The sequence below is a fragment of the Podarcis gaigeae genome (genome assembly GCF_964106915.1).
Source record: "Podarcis gaigeae genome assembly, chromosome: 17".
Classification (NCBI taxonomy): Eukaryota; Metazoa; Chordata; class Lepidosauria; order Squamata; family Lacertidae; genus Podarcis; species Podarcis gaigeae.
The window spans coordinates 12,108,743-12,131,209 of NC_139694.1; the positions used below are offsets into that span (position 1 = coordinate 12,108,743).

Sequence of the window (22,467 nt, forward strand, 5' to 3'; positions counted from 1 at the left end):
TTTCATTCTAAATTAACTTTTAATAAGCTTTCATATTTCAGTGTAGTACAAAATGGAGATGCATCTTGGGGAGGAGGAAAGGTTTTTCATTGCAGCATTTTTCATATAACTGATTAATTTCTCATTTAGAAAAATTGGCACTTTTTTATTATGCATATAGCCGTGATAACTTCAGCAATATATACAAACTAACCTTTTGGCACATATACATACAGGTATTTTACAGATAATAAATAAGAACATTTAAAGCCTAGTTTTATTTTCTCACATATAAAATACTTCACCATTTGGTGATCAAATGCTGTTGATATTTATATTTGATTTTGCCTTGAAATGTGCAATTCATAATACATTTATAGATACTGAACCCTCACTTTTCAGGAATTTGAAAATGGATGTATGAAATTTCATCAAGAAGAAACACTGCCTTATCTTTATAGATCTCCTTCAATACTTAGTTATCAAACTCAATTATCCTGCCTACACCATAGTTCATCAGGGCATAGAAATCATTTTTGAGCCAGCTAAGCTATTATAAATTCTTTTTTAAAAAGAATGTTCTTGAAGGATGCAGTTTCTGTTGTGTTAGACTGGGGTATGTGTGTCCTGGACCACAGTTTTGTCACCACACACAGGATTTTGGTAACAATTTATTTGTGACATGTTTTTGCTCAAACAATGAATATTAAATGTCAGATAGCCCCTCGGAACAAGAGATAGAAGGTCAGTACATATATATTTCCAGGTATGCTTTTTCAGGTATCCTCATAAAACAGCTTTTTGTTTTAACTGAGTTATCGGCTACAAAACTGAAATGATTACTAAAGTATTCTGAGCATTCTAGTAAATACTTCTTAAGACCCCTTTGTTTTATAGCTTGTCCATGTGTCCATGACTTTCTGATTCAAAGGGTGTAATGCTTGTGCATAATCTGAAAGTGTGCATATTCTAAAAGTGTGCAATACTGCTTTTTGTTAAAACCTGGATGATTTCAGATAAACACTGTGATTCAAGCTTCTGCTGTTCTTCATATTGCTGAGCAACAAAAGAGGTTCCATCCCCAAATTTAAGAATACCAGCAACGAAGAGGTGTTTGTCCTTTATCCTAGTTCTAGAAACAACGATTGCAGCTGTAACAATTGCTCAAGACTAGGAGTTGTCAAATTGAAAATGATAACAGAAATAGTGTTCCTGCAATCTTTTAACACACTGTTACTCCTTTTTACTAATTGCTTGGTACAGTGCCAGAGAGTGCATATGTTTTTATACAGATGCACTGCATTCTTGTTTTAAAAAATGAAGATAGGACATTTTAAAAAATGCTAGCTTCTTCTCTGGAAAATTTATTATCCTATTTAAAAAGTTAGTGTTCAGTAAGTAATACCTAAGTGTACATAAGTGCTGACCAACTGCAGAGACTTCACCCTGCAGTCTTTCAGTCATGCTCAGGGTTGGAGGAGAAATGTATATAACAGGAATATGTTAAGTGAGAACTCTATGTATTGCCCTCCCCCTTCAAGTGAAATTACTGCCTTTCAGTCAAAGGATGCAACACTGAATGAATGACCTGAATGGAAATTGTCCAGCAAAATGTCCAAGTGATCATTTAAAAAAACCTATAAAAATACAAACTCATCAGTTGAAATATCTAGCCTTTCAATAAATAGTTTTGGTTTTTTTTTTACACACAGTACATTATAAAAAAGTGAGAAACTTTGTAACAGGGTGGTGTGAAAATTATGGCAGTTTGCTCTCAATGCAATGTGAGAGGCTTCTTTAAAAAAAGAACAGTTGGCTAATGTGCGCAAAAATGCTCTGACCCAGATAAGGGCATCCCCATATTTTAAGCAGGCTTCTGCATGCATATCATTTGCTGGATTGGGAAAAGAGTGAAGATTTGAATTCTCGTTGAAAATGTTGTCTATTGCACTGCATTCATTTCAGTTGGGTATGCGTTCAACTGGGCAACCCCAACCGCATTCTGGTGCAACCAGTCTAGAGCCTAGGTTGGGCGAGAGTCTCTTAGAGCAACGAAGAAAGTAGACAGCATTGCAGAAGACCGATAAATATTTCAATGGGTTCAGCTCCTCAACAGCCAACATATTGGCTCTTTCCCTGAATGGAACTTCTTCACCCACTTGCTAGTCTTCGAGGAACTCAAGCGCTGATATTTATTTCGTGACTTGACCTGGTCTCTAAAAAGAAAACAATGGGGTGGCAAAGAAAGAGGAACATGAGATCCATGGGCACAGCAGGATTGAACTTGGGGGTGGAGGTGGGAACTGCTGACATAAGGCAGAAAAGGGGGCAGTTAAAATAGCTTGTCGGCATGAGCCCACCAGGGTTCAGTATTGTGGGATGTGAAACACAAGAGTAGTCAAGTACAACATCCCTAGAGTGGACATAAAAGGGGATGTCTGGACCAGCCAGTCGGAACTTTCTCCTAGGCTGGGACAGACTTCCTCTGCATGTGACTAGAGTTAGGTGTAACCTCACCTGCAAAGGTAACCCAAGAGCAGGACTGGTCAGCCATCGCCATCGCCCTCTGTCTCCCTCTCTCTCTCTCTCTCTCTCTCTCTCTCTCTCTGACCACATTCGTTGAAGAAGCAACATCTGCTTAGCCTAAGATGCTCTCTTGGCTTCCAACCAAGAGAGGACAAAGGAACTGTCTCCTTATGGGATAGTTTCCAGGTGTATATTACTTTTGTAACTTAGGTCTGCCTTCTGGGATCCATTTGTGAACAGAATGTGTAAGTAAACTCTTTTTATACTTTTATAGAAGACTGTGTCATGTCTATCTTTTTGTGAGGGACTAAATGGGGAATTACCAAGGAAATGTATTTTAGAGGCTTTAGCGAGCCTGTGCAAACGCATCCGCTGTGCAAGTTTAAAAAGGGGAATGTTAGCTAAATTGTAGAACTTGTTAGCACAAGTTGGAAAGGATATAATCAAACAATATATCCTCTCCTGCATCCCTGAACATTCCCACAAGTATTTGGTGGTTTGTGCTTTTTTTCCTCTCCCTCAGAATGCAGAGCATATGTTTGAATTATATCCCATGGGAGGATGCCTGCACACAGTCAGAGAGAAGCATTATGTTTGACTTTCTCTACAATGCCCTAGCAGGTTACGTACAGAACGAAGAGAACCCTGCAGTATGTGCAGTCAGTGGGCTAGGGGATCTAGGCTAGCCCCTTAAATGTTCCTCTGGCACCTCCTTCCCAAGCCCAGGAAGCTTCTGCCTGGCTTAGGGAGAGGGGCATGCTGCTCCAACGGGTCCAAGAGCCCTCCTTCCACCTTCCCAAACCTGGGTAGCTTTGGGAAAGAGGCAGCAGTGCTCCAGCACCCTGTCAGAGGCCTGGCACCTCCTTCCCAAACCCCAGAAAGATTCTGCCCAGCTTAGGGAGGGAGGCACGATGCTCACACACACCGACCCAATCGCTCTCAAGGTGGCACCTCTGGCCCTAACTGGCCCCCCGTCACTGAGGTACAGTCTAGCAAGAGTGCATCACCTGATTTTGCTTATAATGGAACTTGACTCTTAATCACCATTTAGGAAGAGCAGGCATGGGTTGGATTCTACAATGACCTGTGTGGTGGGGTGGAGCTGAAGCACTCGATATACTAACCTTGCTAACTAACAATGCCTCTGCTGCAGCTTGCCTGAATCAGACTGAGATGGGGCAGAGCAGTGATGATGTAAGGGCTGTGAGGGCGCACCGGCAGAAGTGCTGCTGGATCATGTCTGCCACTTTTCCTGTGCAGTTCCAAACCCGCCACTGCCCTGCCTCACCCATTGTGAGAAAGGTGGTGGCAACTCATCACTCATGACCGAGTTCTCAGTGATGCAGCTGCAAAGTTCTTACCATGAATCGTGATCAATGGAGTTTTTTCCAAGGCATCTCACGAATTCCACAGCTCCACCTCCTTTTTTGAGGTAAGAGAATCCATCGCGAGAACAGAACACCAACCTGCAGAGTACACAGAATATTACCATAGCTCTTTCCCGAAACAGCTATTAATACACCATCCTAAATGCAACGTCTTATCTCTTGTTATTTAATCTGTTTCTTACACTGGAAAAGTCTTCTGAATAGTGGCATTTTATAATTGCGGGGAGGAGACAGGTTAACATGTTACTTTATTTCTTCTATGATGAAATTATACACATGGCGCTTTCAATTATTCCAGAGAAGCAAGTTATGCTTACAAACCACAAAGATTTTGTGACATTAAAAATACCATCCTGGACCATATTTTGTAAAACATTTAATACTGCAAGCTTCCACTGTATTCCACTGTTCAGCGGGGGGCCGCTCCACTGTCCCTCAGACCTTGTGGGGGGGGGGTTGGGCTATATTTTGAGGAAAGAAATGAACGAATTCCTATGCCCCACAAATAACCCAGAGATGCATTTTAAATAAAAGCACACATTCTACTCATGTAAAAACACCCGGCAGGCCCCGCAAATAACCCAGAGGTGCATTTTAAATAAAAGCACACATTCTACTCGTGTAAAAACATGCTGATTCCCGGATCATCCGTGGGCCAGATTTAGAAGGCAATTGGGCCAGATCCAGCCCCCGGGCCTTAGTTTGCCAACCCATGGTCTAAAGTGTCCAGAGAGCGCCAAGTATTCCGCTCACTGAATGAGCTGTTCCTCTCCATCCTCCAGCATCCCCAAAGTAGCTTATCACAAGAGTCAGAGGACCCTCAAACAATGTGGGATATGGTGCGGCAGGCTGCTGGTGGTGAGGGGAGTCTCCCTTGCATGAGAAGAACTGCCTTTCACTCACATGGTGCACCTCATGGTGCCAAGGTCTCTCTCAACTCTGCTAGTAGAGATGTTTTAACTCAAGTCTGGTGGACCCGTGGAACTCCGATATTGCTGGATTATAAATCCCATGTTCCCTGACCATGGGCCATGCTGGAGGGCCACAGGTTCACCAGCCCTGCCTGAACTCATCTGGGTTTCCCATCCACAGAAAATTTCAGCATACCACTTTCACAGAGAATGGATAGATGGCAACTAGTCCTAGATGAAAGCAAAATGCGCTGCAAGGTAAATGATACACACACAGACACAGAGAGAGTGTCATAAGGCACAATCCATTGTCTTACTTTTTCTGGGTTTCTCCAGCCTTGACTCTGACTTTTTGGATGCCAAACTCAGGGGTACCCCACCAATCGGCCCAGTCGAGAAATGAGCCTTTCTCCCACTGGATTTTGACAATGAGCAAGTCCCCAATGTCAACCTCTGTGTAGATCAGGAACGAATGAGTTTTGTTTGTGGAGATCTCGGGCCTGTTAAAAAAGAAAATCTATGCTTAGGCAATACTTCCCTGAAACCTTGTAAGAATTCAGTTATCTGAGAAAGCAGTTGTTTCTTAAATGAGGAAACATGGAAAAGGCTAAGGTTCTGGCTCATAGGACATAGCACACATCGTATCAAACATGTATAGGAGCAAGGATGTTCCACTAAATAATCAATTCTACCCACTATGTTAATCCTTATTGTAGCATCCACACAGGCACACAAGAAAGTGGGACAGTGACTTGCAACAGACCAAGCTGAGACGACTCAAAACAAGAGCATGAAGTAGAGACAGAACCCATTGTTCAATACCATTACAGTGGTACCTCGGGTTAAGAACATAATTCGTTCTGGAGGTCTGTTCTTAACCTGAAACTGTTCTTAACCTGAAGCACCACTTTCGCTAATGGGGCCTCCTGCTGCTGCCGGAGCACAATTTCTGTTCTCATCCTGAAGCAAAGTTCTTAACCCGAGGTACTATTTCTGGGTTAGTGGAGTCTGTAACCTGAAGCGTCTGTAACCTGAACTGTCTGTAACCCAAGGTACCACTGTATTAGACTACGTCTGCCCGCAGAATCTCACATGGGAGAAGGAAGTTCAGATTTAATTTTAAATCTCTGGTGGACTTAGGTTCCCTAACTGTCTTGTGACTGTAATCTTTGTACACAAAGATATGATTAGAGGAACTCGGCAATAAAAATTCAGTTATCTATGTGATTAAGTCACGAGACATAAGGGCATAAAAATACAGCGCCTACTGAACTCTTCATTTTATTTTATTTTAAAGTGAATGGGTGGAGATCTGCATACACAAAGGACAACACATATGGCTTCTACTCATAGCTTTATCATTTACACAACACAACTCCTAAGCAATTTGAAGCTTTTGCCATACCTGGTCAATTGAGTCCCATAATACAGAAAGAGGCAAAGTGGTTTTACTCTCTGCCCTGCATAGCTGCTTAGCTCCTTAACTATTTCTCAAACTGGATGGCTGCCTTTGTATGAGGAAGTGATTTGAGGTGTGTGTTTTAGACTCAGTCAGACTACAAGATGCAGACTGAGAAGCAAGCCTCTGCATGACTGATTGATTATAGAGTCTTTGTATAGCTCTGTGTGTCTGTCTGTATGTCCATACATTTAACATTTTTCTACTACCCAAAATAAATGCGGTTGTTTGTCAATACTCACAGTGAAATTGCAATATTCTCACTTTCATCCTTCGTGCCATAGAAAGAGAGACGGAATTGCTGGTCTTTCTTGGTTGTATTCACCTTTGCGAAAAAATGGATCTTGACTTGATAATGATAGACTAAGCAACAAAAAGAGACCAAAAAACAACAGATGAAAAACCTAAATTCAATTCTTTTTAATTATCTTGAGTTAGAAGCCACTACTTTTATTCAAGCATATCAATACTTCTGCATCCAAGTCACAAAGTCAGTTTTGTAAGAGTTATTCACCATCAGTTAACAAAAGATCATAAAATCCATTGATAATCACCTTCTGTATCATGTGATGGAAAGGTGGGGTATAAATTTAACAAATAAATCAATTTATACCCAATCATATAACTTTATCGGATTATCTCATATCTGCAAACAATGCTGTTTTTTGTGTGTTGGTGTTTTTTTTGCATTGTGACTGGATTCTGGATAATAATGGAATGAATTAACAATGTCAATCAATCAATCAATCAATCAATTTATTGAGCATAGCCAAAGGCCTTTACAATGTACAGCTAAGGGCAAGGCAAAGCTTTCCTCTGAAATTGCATGACATACCCTATAAAAGTCTGCAGCATATAAAGTTTACAGCATGAAATTTTAAAATTAGAGAGCATTAACATGTCTGCAACGGAGCTTCTTAGCTGCCAGAGCAAATTGGGGTACTAGGTGTGTCATCTGTAGATCTTTATCAGAGTTCGACTGCCACTTCCTAGGGGGATTGGCCCTATACTGTATACAGTGGGGGCAAATTAGCAGGTAGCACATGATATCCTCAACCTGATTGCATCCATCAATGCATTTGCGTTCCATATTGGGAATTCCCAGGTATCTCCCCTCTAAGTATGCTGAGGGCATCTGTTGGAACCTTAGTTTGACAAATGCCCCACTCAGTCATGGGAAAGTCAGTGTCACAGGGTCTTGAATGGTTGATCTTAATTTGGGGGTACCAGGAAGAGTAACGAGCAGCTATAATGGATGCTCTATCTTGATTGGCACTCTGGTCAAAGATCCAATTTCTAAGGTCATGTGAACTCAGGGCCAAATATTTCTCCATTTGGAGATTTTAAGCCCTAAACTTATTGTGACACTTTTGCACCCAGCCAATTGTTTTTAGTTGCTCTAACCAGAAGAGCTTAGTAGGAATATGGCCCTCAGAGGCATTTGGTCTGTGCCAGTATCTGAGGTAGGCTAGATTGATTCCAGCTGTTATCGAGGGGAGACCCATCTCAGTTCAGAGGTGGGCGACCAGCGAAATTAACAATGTCAGATCCAGACAAAACAGCTGGTATGGCCGCAGCCTGCTTCTCTCCTTACTCGGGGAAAGAGAGGCATGATTCAGGTGGAAGGTTCCTGCACAAGCTCCTTTGAATAAGTAGTGCCTATGCAAGAGAACTACCAGGCTTTTCCATCATTCTCTTTAAATTATTTATATCCACGCACAAAAACCCCCCAGAGATTAGAATAGAGAAAGTCACCACTTTTACCTTTGTAAGGCATTTGACTTCGAGTCTTCAGGTACATCTTGGTGCCCCTCTTGCTTCTTACTCTGTTGGCTTTGTAGCCCAAGTTGTTGCAGCGGTTCTTTCTGCAGCTCAAGCAGAGCCCTTTGTCAAACGCTTCTTTTGAGTTGCAGCGATAGGCCATGATTGGTTTCTCCTCGTACAAGAGGGAATCGATGAAGAGGTGAATGGAGCGTTCATGGGAGCATTTCAGCAGCTGATCTGCGTCTTTAAGGAAAAGGAAGCCATTATGTTACGGATGCACAGCTTACAGATGCGTGCCCTTTGTTAAACAACATATACAATATATGCAGGCGCAGTAAATGGCCTCCAGTTTTGACTTTTTGGAGGCCAAAATCAGTAAGTTTCAATGATGCAGATTTCCCCCCTAGAAAAAGAAGAAATGTGATTTTTCTGCTCGTTCCAATGTAAGGATTTTCACTATAGATAAGAAGAAATAACCAATGTAATAGGGACCAGCATGAAGATCAATTCTCACATATATATGATATAGGTTAAATACTATTACCTTGAAGGCTATAGTTGATTAAAGGTAAAGGGACCCCTGACCATTAGGTCCAGTCGTGACCGACTCTGGGGTTGTGGCGCTCATCTCGCTTTATTGGCCGAGCGAGCCAGCGTTCAACTTCCGGGTCATGTGGCCAGCATGACTAAGCCGCTTCTGGTGAACCAGAGCAGCGCACGGAAATGCCGTTTACCTTCCCGCTGAAGCGATACCTAGTTATCTACTTGCACTCTGAGGTGCTTTCGAACTGCTAGGTTGGCAGGAGCAGGGACCAAACAATGGGAGCTCACCCCATTGCGGGGATTCGAACCGCTGACCTTCTGATCAGCAAGTCCTAGGCTCTGTGGTTTAACCCACAGTGCCACCCGCGTCCCATAGTTGATTAAGCTATCATAAATTAAAAATGAGTGTTTCTGACACATTTAAGAATGATGTATTCTATGACACTGTTGATTGTATTTTACTTGTAAAATATTGTCGGTCAAGTCCCCATTTGCAGTGGATATTCTGGACCTAGCCATCCAACATTAAAATAAGCAGCTCTCTAATGCATAACACCTCTGGAGAATATTGAGTGTTTTCTTAACCATTCATCCACTGCATCTCTTGAATTCCCCAGTTGAGAATTGATAATGTGATGGGGAAACTAAAAAAAAAAAAATCTAGCTAAACTTGGAATAAGCGTGAATTCGAACAAGAAAAAGTATAAAATTAATGGATGTTTTCTGCGAAGGATCTGAAAAAAGGGAAGCAAGTTTTCAGAAGAATTTAATGTTCAGTAGCACGCAGGTGGCGCTGTGGGTTAAAGCCTCAGCGCCTAGGACTTGCCGATCGAAAGGTCGGCGGTTCGAATCCCTGCGGCGGGGTGCGCTCCCGCTCCTCGGTCCCAGCGCCTGCCAACCTAGCAGTTCGAAAGCACCCTCGGGTGCAAGTAGATAAATAGGGACCGCTTACTAGCGGGAAGGTAAACGGCGTTTCCGTATGCGGCTCTGGCTCGCCAGATGCAGCTTTGTCATGCTGGCCACGTGACCCGGAAGTGTCTCCAGACAGCGCTGGCCCCTGGCCTCTTAAGTGAGATGGGCGCACAACCCCAGAGTCTGTCAAGACTGGCCCGTACGGGCAGGGGTACCTTTACCTTTACTAGCACATATGAACACAATTAACCACTAGCTTTCGGTCATATTTATGCCTTTATTAAGAATCAGACTTGAAAACTCACCCTGAAGTCCTCCTTCTGCAATCAGGAGCAGGGCTTGCGCGACGTTGCAACCAGGTTGGAAGATACCTCCATTAGGGTAGATATCAACATGCCCAACAGGTTTCTGTATTCCAATGCTGCGATCTGGGGACCCCCTTGTGAAAGTGTGCAAGACATCTACAAAGACAGCGTCATCTGGGGAAAGGCGTACGGATGCCTCAGCATATTCAAAGTTAGGGCCAGCAGGATCTAAACCTTAGGAGGGAAGAAAACCGTTCGAAATCCCTGTAAGTACGATGCTTTTGTACGGCACATTGTCTAAAACAGAGCTTCCCAAACTCTTCATGTTGGCGATACCCTTTTTTAAAGACATATGGTGCCTCATTTCGCGACACAGTAATTCAAACTGTTTACTAGCAAACCAGAAGTTAAACTAACCCCTTTGCAGCTGCAGGAGGAGTGCAGGGAGCATTCACATGACACACCTACACACTGCAGCCGGCACACTAACGTGTCGCAACACACAATTTGGAAAACTCTGGTCTAAAAGAATGAATATTAGTGGTAGAGTTCCATAGGCCGGATTCACCTAACCTTGCATTCTAGCAGAAGCCAGTGCAAGGTCTCCCACTAGCACAACAGGCCTTTGCCCCCTCTCTTTCCGCAAATGAGGATGGGAAGAACCCGAGTGGGAGGACAGGGGAGATTTGTTTTGTCAGGAAAGTAGAAATACTTGTACCAATGGATTGGTGTAACATTGAATTCCTCCCCATTTCTCATTCAGTTCAATGGCAAAATTCCCACAGATATAAATAGCTCTCAACAGCACCTGCGCCTGCCCTGTGAACGCCCTCCCATCAGATGTCAAGGAAATAACTATTTGACTTTTAGAAGACATCTGAAGGCAGCCCTGTTAGGAAAGTTTTTAATATTTGATGTTTTATTCTGTTTTTAATCCTTCGGGAGCCGCCCAGAATGACTGGGGAAACCTAGCCGGATGGGCAGGGTATAAATAATAAATGATGATGGTGATGATGATGATGATGATGCTAGAAACAGAATCCTATAACTATTAGCACTACACCCCATTTCAGAAAGGTTGTAAAGCCTTTATGTAACATTTTAATGACCCTTTCCTGGTTTTGTTCTGAGGATAATTCATTTTGTAACGTGGAAGGAACCACGGCATTCAACCTTTCCTTTGTTAACTCAATGGCATCAATATTAGCTTACCAGTAATTCTGTTAATCTTATTAGTGGTCAGACTTCCAGCAATGCCAGCAACATGGGCACCAAGGCTGTATCCCAGCAAATGGACTTTGTTCAGTGAGTAACTGAATTGCTCCTATGAAAGAAAAATCATATTAAAAAGATTAAGCTCTGAATCTATAGTTTTTATCTTGCTTGACACTGAACAGCCGATGAACTGATTTGCGACAGGGGCCAGCCTAGCACTTGGGCTGCTCCCAGACTACACATACAGACACACACCCAAGTCATGCCCAGCGCTGCTTTGCACCTTCATTGAGTGTTTTTGCCTGCCTGGATTGGCTCCTTGAACTCTGACCATGCCTCTTTCCTGCTTGGATGGAGGCTGCAGAACAGTGTGTGTGTGTGTGTGTGTGTGTGTGTGTGTGTGTGTGTGTGTGTGCTAACCTACAGTACAAAGGTAAAGTTCACATTGACTGCTATGCCCATTTTTGCTTCCAGTGCTTCCCAGCACAGGAATGATGCTCCCAGAAGGTTATCTATACAAGAATGTGGCCCTCACCCCTGATTTAGTCCAAAAATACTACAGCAGGAAGCCTACCACAAACCCACTCAACTTGCGCTAGAGCAGGGTACAACTCCCATCATCCCAAGCTAGCAAGACCAGTGGTCAGGGATGATGGGAGTTGTAGTCCAAAAACAGCTGGAGACCCAAGGTTGGGGGAGAATGGCTACTATTCATATATCCAGGAGACTAAGGACAAAGAAAAGAAAAAAAAGGAGAAAGAGGTGTGATCCTTGCCAAAGTGTACCACTTCAAGCTGCAGCTCGGATTCTCAGATGTTCTTCCATATTAAAAAATCCACGGACAGAAATCCAATAGGATGGAAAGAAGCTTCTCTAGTCTGGCCTTCTGCCCAGTCTATATGCAGAACGTTCCCTCCATTGGGAGAATATTTAAACATGTAATTGCCCCACCTGCAGCCCCATGTGGCACTCTTCAAGAGATGCATCGCTAGATTTCGCTAACTGCATAGCTATGCTTTAATATATAGCGTTTATAGTACATATTCTACACCTTTAACCTTCCTTGAATGTATTATGCACTAAAAATGAATGCAACTGCTTACCTCCAGCCAGTCAACAAACTTGGCAACATCTTCTCCCACCTCCTTTGTGTAGGCAGCAGAATCTGGATAATGTAAGCTGGATCGAGACAGCCAATCAACGACAATAACATTTGAATGGGGTTCCCTTTGATACAGAGCCTTTACCAGCTTGGGGACCCAGCTCTCATACATGCCAATCACCTGCAAGACAGGAATAGAAACCACATTATTCTGTCTCAAGCTGTCACAGGGACCCCCCAACCAAGGAAGCAGTGTATGAACACACAAGATTAACACAATTTTCAAAGGTTTCCAGTGTGGGAACCTAAGAGGAAAGCATGTTTGATTAGGGAATTATATCACAGCAGCATCTAAGGTATATTTTAGGGGGATGGGAATCACTGAGGACAGATTTCAGCAGTATTAGTATAGTAAGTAAGTAAGCTTTACTGTATGAGCCAAATGGTCGTGACCGACTCTGGGGTTGCGGCGCTCATCTCACTTTATTGGCCAAGGGAGCCGGAGTACAGTTTCTGGGTCATGTGGCCAGCATGACTGAGCCACTTCTGGCAAACCAGAGCAGCGCACGGAAATGCCGTTTACCACCCCGCTGTAGTGGTACCTATTGATTTACTTGCACTTTGACGTGCTTACGAATTGCTAGGTTGGCAGGAGCACGGACTGAGCAACAGGAGCTCACCCTGTCGCGGGGATTCAAACCGCCAACCTTCTGACAGGCAAGCCCTAGGCTCTGTGGTTTAACCCACAGCGCCACCTACGTCCCATATATAGCTGTGTGTATATATATATATATATATATATGCTTTCGTAGATTTTCACGGGTACAGGAATGCAGGTTTTGGTGTCCTCGGGTGTCTTCCCGTGTAAAAGTTGGGGTGTCTAGGCGACGTTTCGACGAGGTCTCACTCGTCATCTTTAGGCTGGTGCTTTCGGCTTCTTGTTACTGGAACAGAGCGGGATCTCAATGTTTGAGTTCCTATAAATACTGTAGAGGGGGTGTGGTGTCTAGCCTCCAATGTTCTGGGCAGAGAGGAAGTTCCCAGGTTAGTGTGCACACTAGCCTGGGAACTTCCTCTCTGCCCAGAACATTGGAGGCTAGACACCACACCCCCTCTACAGTATTTATAGGAACTCAAACATTGAGATCCCGCTCTGTTCCAGTAACAAGAAGCCGAAAGCACCAGCCTGATGATGACGAGTGAGACCTCGTCGAAACGTCGCCTAGACACCCCAACTTTTACACGGGAAGACACCCGAGGACACCAAAACCTGCATATATATATATATATATATATATGCAGGTTTTGGTGTCCTCGGGTGTCTTCCCGTGTAAAAGTTGGGGTGTCTAGGCACCCCAACTTTTACACGGGAAGACACCCGAGGACACCAAAACCTGCATTCCTGTACCCGTGAAAATCTACGAAAGCAAATATATATATATATATATATATATATAAACAGCCACTGCCTGAACCATCAAAATCATAGAATGCAGATGCACACCTAGACTGGGGACTCCACACAGAATACACAAATTTCCAATTTAGACCTATTATTAGTATAGTGAACACATACAAAATTCCCTCTCACAAGATGTGGTGATCAATTGTAGCCTAGATGGCTTTAAATAAGAATATGAAACTCTACTCGTCTAGTCCAGCGTCCTGTTCTGACAATTGCCAACCTGTTCTCTCACTGCCTGTGCAAAGCCTGCAAGTGAGACCTGAGCACAAGAGATCTGCCCAATTGCAATTTCCAGCAACTGTCATTCGGAGGCATGTGGAGGCAATGGAATGGAGGCAGAACATGAAAATCTACCTAAACAGAACTGGACACATTTGCGAAGGATAACTCTACTATTCACCATGAAAGCTAAATGGAAACTGCATGCACAGAGGCAATATATCCCTTGAATACCAGGTGCTGGAGTCAAACAAGAACAATGCCCTGGTCTTAATGCCCTGCTTGTTTAAGGACCAGGGCTAGTACTGGGAACCTTCAGTTCCATATGGGGCCCTGGCAAGTGATGCAGCTAAGAACATCTTCCCAGCAATGAAGTCTGGGTGGCCCTGTCTTATTGGGCCCTCCTAAATCAGAAAGCCTTCCCTGTTTGGGCTGGGACACTACCTGAATAGTAAGGTCTTTCAACAGTGGTGTGTTTCTTCTGTGCCTGACTTCGCCCCTTAGCCCTGACTCTCTGGCTCTTGAACCACCTCTGACAGCTGCCTACAACTCACCCTTGACAGCTTCTTGGCTTCTAGAAGTATCTAGCTGGCCAATGGTGGAAACAGAATGATGGACTAGACCAGTGTTTCCCAACCTTGGGTCTCCAGCTGTTTTGGGATTACAATTCCCATCATCCCTCACCACTGGCCTTGATAGCTAGGGGTGATGGGAGTTGTAGTCCCAGAAACAGCTGAAGAACCAAGTTTGAGAAACCCTGCACCAGACTTTCTCATTGAACTCTGCTGCTCTTATTTTGCTAAAGGTTATGATACAGTTATTTTTTAAGCTTAATATTATATTTGCTGCAAATTACTTATAAATACATAATATGTATTTCTAAGAACAAGTCTAAAGACTTTCTAACACTAAATGGAGCTCAGAAGGCTATCTGCCACCCACAAATGTGACAGCTATTTGAAGTGGTATAGCATATGAGAATGATACAGAAAATTCGCTAATAGACTCTATTCAAACCGCTCTGAATCAGAAAGCAACTGTGAAGCACCAGGAGAAGTGCAACCCCTCTTACCGTCCATCCATGTATAACCACAAAGGTTTTACTGGTGTGATTGAAGCTGCACTGCGCTACACTGGTTTCCTGGCCAGGAACTATGAGGCAGGTGTCTTCATCAGGTTTCCCAGGTGTCCTTAAAGAAAATTTGCTCTCAATGCTGCTGAAGTCCCACTTTTTGTCCGTAGTGCTCCCTAATGTGAGAACAAAACATGAAAACATTAAAAATGACTTAAAAGAAAAGCAATGCCAGCAAATCATGTGATCGTTCTGCATTGCACACACAGCCTGTGTGGCCATAGTTCTCTTGAAGGGTCTTCCTTGAGGATGGTGGACCACTGTCCCCTGCCCATCCCTAGGCTGCTGGCAAGCCCACAGCTATCATTGCTTTAGCAGCTGTATTAGCAGCTAAAGAGGCAGATGGGCCACCCTGTTTCCGATCCCTAGCCACGATGGAATTCATCAGCATGTAAATCATTTGCCGCACAAAGAAAACACATACTATTATAATTTAAAAATTTATCACATTACCAATGGTTTTTTTTTCTTAGCTCAGCCTTGCAAGTTGATTCACAAACATTAGTAACCTTTCTGCATGTGTGTGTACACAGCACAGTTCACAAAACACAGTTTATAAAAGGATTCCTGTCTTGTGTGCCTGGCTATCTATAAACCCCACCATCATCAAATATTTTACTTTACTTGAATCAAGACATTTAGACTTCACTAACAACTTCCATCTTGCTCTTTAACAAAAGGGGCAGACTATATTTTGCAGTGAAGATTGCTTAATTTTAACATTAAGCATGGTCTAATCTCAATCCTTTGCCGAATAGGCAGCTCTTGGTCTGCTTCTACCTATCAAATATTTATTCACCTTTTCATAACATAGCAAATGTTGGTACTACAGCTGCCTTGTTTATCTAACTGTGTATTCTATTTGTTGTTTCACATAAGAGTTTCACAATGTTCTGGGAACGTATTTGTGGAGTGCTGTTCAGAACTAGCAAAGGAAATGACGAAACCACAGCGTCTAATATATGTGTACAAATACAACAGAGACTTGGATTACTCTTAATTAGGCTGAGATTTTACTTTCTGTGACCTTTACAAAAACTATCATGCTATTACATGTATCCTAGGATGTATATACACAAAAAATATTGAACTGACAGGTTTTCCCACTGAAATCATGAATGTTGCACTGGAATTTATTTTTAATAATAATAATAATAATAATAATAATAATAATAATAATAATAATAATAATATACCACCCTACATCTGGAGGTCTCAGGGTGATTCAGCCCATCATATCCAAGTAGGCCAATGGTTCCTCTAACAGTTATATGTTTAATACCCTAACCTAAGCTCTAGGTGAAGAAATGCCAGCATTTTCAAAGGGTGTATTCCCATTTAAAAGTTAAGCATGCGTATATTTGTAAAATGAGTCCAGCACCATATTCCTTGGGTTGAAATCAGTAGGACTTTTGTCTCACTAGCTTCTGTGCATTGGTGCCAGGAAGGCTAAAAGGTGTGTGTAGTGGAAGGGAAGTAAAGGAAGCAATTAAACTCATTTATTTTTGTGGAAATTATTCTCAGACTTTGGAATCTGTGACTCTTTGGCTCCCCTACCTCTGAAGGAAAATATTTTAGTATGGCTGGGATCACACATACCATATTGTGCATTTATTAGAACTAAATAAATTTTAGAATTATTTTTTCCCCATTTGTTTATTTTACATAATGCCTTTCAACCTGCTAGGACTCACTGCCATCTTCAGGGAGCTCCCTTTCAAGAGAAATACATTTTATTCCTTCAGTCCTAGCTGAAGAATTTTGGTTCCAGCAGGCATTCCCAGGTTTATGCTGTTTAATGGTATAGGGTTTCTTTTTTTTATGCTGACTGGTGCTAGTTCATATTACCGCTTATGATATTTTATGGCAGTTTTTGCACCTTATTGTTCTTAGTCTCAAGTACTACTCACAGTAGCCTTGCAAAACAAATGCATTGTCTCCTCAGCCTATTGCCAGTTCCTAAGGACATCTTTAGGTTTATCACAGATTGCTAAATAAATATTCATTTTACCCGCTAAGAAAAGGAAATTCATAGTTGAGTAGGTCTTAAGCTAAGTTAAAACAAACTCTTTGCTGCTCCATTAAGTGATGAATCGACAGACTTCTGGATGGAATAAAAAGAGCCTTCAACTATACAGAATGCATACAGGAAACCCTGTAATAGACTTCTGGTGATGAAAGGTTCTTGTTCCAAACAGGAACACAAAGAAGAACACCCTGTCTGTATTTTATTTACACCTTTGCATTTCTATATTTAGCTACTCTACAACTCCAGTAAGTGCATATAATTTCATAAACACAAAACTTTTACCAGTTTATACCTAGCAAGACATCTTGGCATGAAAAGCCAAGCTTATTTCATTTGAATTACTGCCTGCCAGCTAAGTATACATAGCATACACATATACTGCCTTTATGCAGTATATGACTGTTATTAAGATTTCTACAGCGCCTTTGAAGAGCTCAAATAAATATGAACTGTCTAGACCAACTAACAGTCTATACACCCTAGAACAGAGCTTTAGAAACTGAGTCGCAACACGTTAGTGTGTCAGCTGCAGTGTGCAGGTGTGTTGCGTGAACGCTCCCCGCGCTCCTCCCGGGGCTGGTGGAAAGGGGTTAGTTTAACCTCTGGTTTTCTAGTAAAACTGAATTACAGTACTGTGTTGCGAAATTACAGTACTGTGTCTAAATACAGTACTGAATTACAGTACTGTGTCTAAAAAGTGTGTCACCCACATGAAAACTTTGGAAAGCTTTGCCCTAGAATCATAGAATTCACCAAGCAAGTAAAGGTTAGTGGGAATGTTTTTCCTACCTCTGAAGTACAATTACTTATAGTAGGAATGCTAGTAACCATCAAAAGCAGGGTCAAGCACCAAAAGCAGGATGCAACACTAACACTTGCATTAGAATTATTATTTTATTGCTGCAATTTGTAATGCCAACCAGCTGGAGGCCCAATCAAACCCTCCAATCAGGGAGGGAGTTAATGTTTTCCAATGAGCCCCACACTCCACCTGACGCTGTTATTAATCCCAGGAGAGAAGCTTCATTAGCCACTAAAAATGAAAAGAAGGCTGCTAGTTTAAAACCAGGGAAAGAGTATTCTCTATAAAACACTGCAACCACCATTCATATCAGCTGAGCACAGAAGGAGAGCATTTATTGAACTTTGTGCACAAAACTGCTGCAATTTACATGAACAACAATACTCAAAATTTGCAACTACTGTATCAGCATTTACACAAACTGTATTCCGGAAACAACTGCTACAGATAAGAAGTTCAATTCAGCTGTTAACTGACCAATGTTATGTTAAGTTATCGGTCACAAACTTTCTATAATTCTACAATTCACAATAAAATGAAGCTTTGCCAAGTTCCTTTCAAGTAGTTATTATTTTCCCCTATTATGGATATAGGGAAAATATATATTAAATAAGCTACATGATTAACTTAACTTCCTGCAGTGTAACTCACTGACTTTATGATCTAACACGCTAGGAAAAACACACAAAAGATGCTGTGATCAATGGCTGGCAAGTGGTATGTTGTAAACAGCTTCACTGATTAGGAACAAAAGCCCACCGACTGACACTCGATGGTGAACTAGAGGCCAAGCCTAATCTTTGAGAAATGGGTGTTTAACTTGGTTGCAAGTGAGGTATTTTGCAAGGGGGATTAAGAAAATATTTTGGGGTTTTCCTACTTGACTAAAGAGTTCTCCTTGTCATTCTTTTCATTTTCTGCATTTTAGCTATGTGTGCTTTCAGAGCATACCACAGAACGTTTCAAGCTGATGATGTGTGGTCCTGTTCTGCCCAGTTTAGACTGGTGGCCTAAACTTTTGCTGGTGAAGTACACAGGACTTAACAGTACAGTAGTACCCCGGTTTAAGAACAGTCCAGTTTAAGAACGATTTGGTTTACAATCTCGGCAAAACCGGAAACAGTGTCCCAGTTTGAGAACTTTACCTCGGTCTAAGAACGGAATCTAAACGGTGGAAGGGCACCGGCAGCGGAAGGCCTCATTAGGGAAAGCGAGCCTCGGTTTAAGAACAGTTTTGGTTTAAGAACAGACTTCCGGAACTGATTAAGTTCATAAACAGAGGCATGGCCAAATGTCTGCTGCCCGCAATGTCCTCTAGATCTACAATGCTGGTCTATTATGCCGGCCTCCCAGCGGGCAGTGGTACAGCACCGGTATGCTTGCACTGCGTTTGAATCCATTGTAGTAACTTCTGGAATGGCACTGCCACCTTACACATGCAAAATAGATGTGAATGGTCCCCCCCCCCCAATATAAAGAAGCCTGAGCAGGACATGCATGCTAGTGTTATTCACAGAGCAGCATGAGACAGAAACTCTGAAAGAATCCACATGTGCTCAAATTATTGTCTTCTTCACATGCCATGGTAAGTCAGAATTTGGTTTGCCATTATCATGCAAACATGCTACCTCCCAGAGGAGAATTTCCCTCTGTTTTGTTCCTTCCCAGGCTTATTATGTCAGTATGGCACAGCAACTAAGCCTAGGTTTAGTTTTGTGTGTTGTGTGAACCCAGGATCATGGTTAAAGGATCTCCTTCTTCACTACAACCTGTTAAGCAAGCAAGCGAACTGTAAAATGAACCTTGACTTCAGAATATGTGAAGCTAGGGAAGGCAGAACTTGCTGTTTCTACAAATCTGTTAAAAGCACATTAGTCCTGCCATTTTGCTCATGCAGCCATAAGACTGGAATAATGCAACATATGAAAATTGGAATGTGATCACAGGGTGACTAGGCCTGAATGCTGAACATTAACTTACCAGATGGTAACTTGTTGCCTACAGTCATGAAAGGTGCTTCTAAAAAGCAATGAATAGGTGCTTTTTCTGGACAAGCAACTCTGGACTTTCACCAACTCTAGCAACTCCTACTAACACTTTTTAAAAGCAAGTCCCCAAGGAGCTCAATGGGGTGGTGGTAGTCAGCAAAAGTACTTTACTGGGAGCATATATACCAGAAAACAAGGGATACATCTTTCAGACAGAAAACATGCATTGATTAGAGAAGCCCTCTGGTAACACTTTGCCAAGTTTTGTGTGGGTTGTGTGAGGGGCAGAAAGGAGAATTTTAGCCACTGTCCATCTATCTGCCTTGAACTGCAAATCTAGTGTATGGCCAATCTCTCTTCCATCCTTTCAGCTTTCTTCCCGGCTCTCTAAGGGTTGCATCTGGAGATTGGGGTGTGTGTGGCTATATTTGCCTCCAGTGGGCACAAGAACATAAATGCGCGTGCATGAGGACTAGACGACTGCCTTCCAACGCACCCTGTGGAGACCAAAACACCCGCGAAACAGCGCTTTCCCCTTCCCTTCCCTCTCTGGTTACTACACAACTTTCCATAGGCACTTCCTCCCTCCCTTAAGTGGCGCTTTCATCCTCCAGGGAGCATCCCAGCCAGGCTTTCCCCGGCACGGAAGCTGGAGCCGAGGCGGCAGCCACTCTCCCTCCGCACGATCCCTCCCTCCTTCCCTGCCTGCACCGGCTCCCAGCAGCCCTTGAACCAGGGTGACCTTGGCCCACGTTCCAGGCATTCCTGGGCTCGCGAGCGGAGGAGTTACTAGCGGTCACCAGCAGCAGCCGTCAGCCGGCGGGCCCCTTCCCCGCCCAGCACACTCCTCCGGAGCGCGCGGGTGCCGGAGGAGAGCCGCCCTGCCCACTCCTGACGCGGTGGCGCTGACACGAGGAAGGGCGGCAGGCAGCAACAAGGAAGCGCGCAAAAGCAGCCGAGGGGCGGGAAGGAAGCTCGCGCCTCGCAGCGTGCGCGCCCGGAGCCACGGAACCTGCGCCTCCCCGACGCGCACGCCGAGCCCCACAAACCCTTCGCCTCAGCGCGCCTTTCCTTTTCGGCTCAAGTTCAGTAGGGCGTCGAGCTGCGGCACCGTAACCCCGTCAAGCGTTCCCAAACTTCTTTATGTATCCTAACCCGCCGCCACTCCCATTCCCTTCGCCCTTCCAATCTGGGGTCGTCTTCTTCCCCTCTCTCCCTTCCGCGACGCCTCACATTTCCCCGCCAATACGCACAAAACTGCCGCGCAATGGTCCAACCGGCAGGCCCTCTTAAGGGCGCCTCATCACCGAGAAGCCCTAGCGGGCGGGGCAGGTTCGCCACCCAACAGCACACCTGCTTCTTCCACAGTCCCGGGCAAAAACTGAAGTCGCCTCATCCCGCGCGCGCCGGACGCGTGGCTGGATTGCTTGCGGAAACGCGGACTGTGCCACAAAGCCCTTACAGGGTCCTCCGCGCTTCCGCTCATACTTTTCCTTACCATTCTCAGGTATGAACTTCTCCGAACACCCCCCCTCCCCGCTTGACACTTGGCACCGTCCCGGGATGCCGGAGGCGCTCATGCACTCAAACTTGGGAGCCAAGTCCCCTGACGCGCTTTACTTCCCAGAGAGCTCGCCCTGTCAGCCGCCCTTCCACGGGCCGCGAAAACTGGCGCCCGCTTCTGACTGACCAGCGCCTTATCCTCGCGCTCCAGACGTCCGCTTGTCCTCCTCCCGCCCTCTCTGCCCCTCAGCCGCCTCCGCGGGTTCCCTTCCACTCCGCCCGCTCGACGCGTCTACCTGCTACTACTGCTCGCCCTCCCGCCACCCCAAAGCCAGCGCGGGCGCCGCGCAACGCTCCTTCTCTCCCGCCAACCCCAGCCAGGTTCGCTTCGCAGAGCGCTCGCTGGTCGCGAGGCCGCTTCGCTCTCTGGGCTGCGAGCGGGTCTGCACTTACTTGGGACCGAGGTGGTGCTGGTGGCGGCAGCGTTGCTGCTGCTGCTCGGGGCGGCGGGCTGGGAGGCAAGAGCGACGAGGCACAGGGCTGCCAGCAGCGCGCGCCTGTCCATCGCTCCGGAGACCGGGGTAGAAGCTCCGCGAGCGCAAGGTGGCGGGCGGCGTCCGTGCGGGAAAGTTTCCCCTCAAGTTGTGCCGTGCGAAGGCGGGGAGGATTCGGAGGGCGCCCTCGGAATGGCACGAAGGCAAGATACTCGCGCTTGCCCCCCACCCCGCCCAAGCCGGCGCTTTATAGAAATATGCAAATGAAGCTCGGCACCTATTGGTTCGAGGAGGGGAGGAGGGGCCCGACCCCCTGGCTGCGCGCGAGGAAGGCTCCGCTCAAACAGTTCTGCAAGGCTCGCTCCCTTTTGGCGCAGCTGGATTTGCTCGGAGCCGAGAAGGCAGTGGGCGGAGGAATGCCTTGCAAGCCAGAAACTTAAAGGACGAGGGGCTGCAAAGGCGCGGAAGGAAACCACTGGGGAATTGAATTAAGATGCTCAAGTGTCTCCCCGTCCCAGAAGTCGCGACATGGATATAGGAAAATCCTTGCTAAATCAGACCTGATGGGGGAGATTCATGAGCGGGACCAGACGGACTGGTTTGGGTTCCCACCTGGTATCTCCTCCCCAAAGCTACCATACTTTCCTCAATACCTGTGCATGCCGAAGTGGAATCCCACTGAGTTCAGGCCAGGGGAACTGGGGGAGTTTTGCGCAAGGTTGCAGCCTTAG

The 22,467-nt window shown here is 44.6% G+C and overlaps 1 protein-coding gene across 2 annotated transcripts; it reads right to left on the reverse strand.

The window, feature by feature from the left end:
• Window positions 1-22,141, reverse strand: LPL (lipoprotein lipase). Of its 2 annotated transcripts, XR_014559369.1 has the most exons (11): window positions 21,696-21,966; window positions 14,861-15,036; window positions 12,106-12,285; window positions 11,000-11,111; window positions 9,788-10,021; window positions 8,028-8,270; window positions 6,506-6,626; window positions 5,122-5,304; window positions 3,366-3,971; window positions 2,632-3,214; window positions 1-2,545 (listed from the first exon to the last, which is right to left on the reverse strand). XR_014559369.1 is itself a non-coding variant. In XM_083719321.1 (10 exons), coding segments are annotated over exons 1-10 (1,467 nt in total). In that variant the 5' UTR covers window positions 21,808-22,141; the 3' UTR covers window positions 1-2,194. The 2 variants fall into 2 exon arrangements, 1 of the variants encoding a protein (XP_083575447.1); XM_083719321.1 differs by lacking the exon at window positions 2,632-3,214 and having other exon boundaries at window positions 1-2,195; window positions 3,867-3,971; window positions 21,696-22,141.
• Window positions 22,142-22,467: the final 326 nt, after the last annotated feature.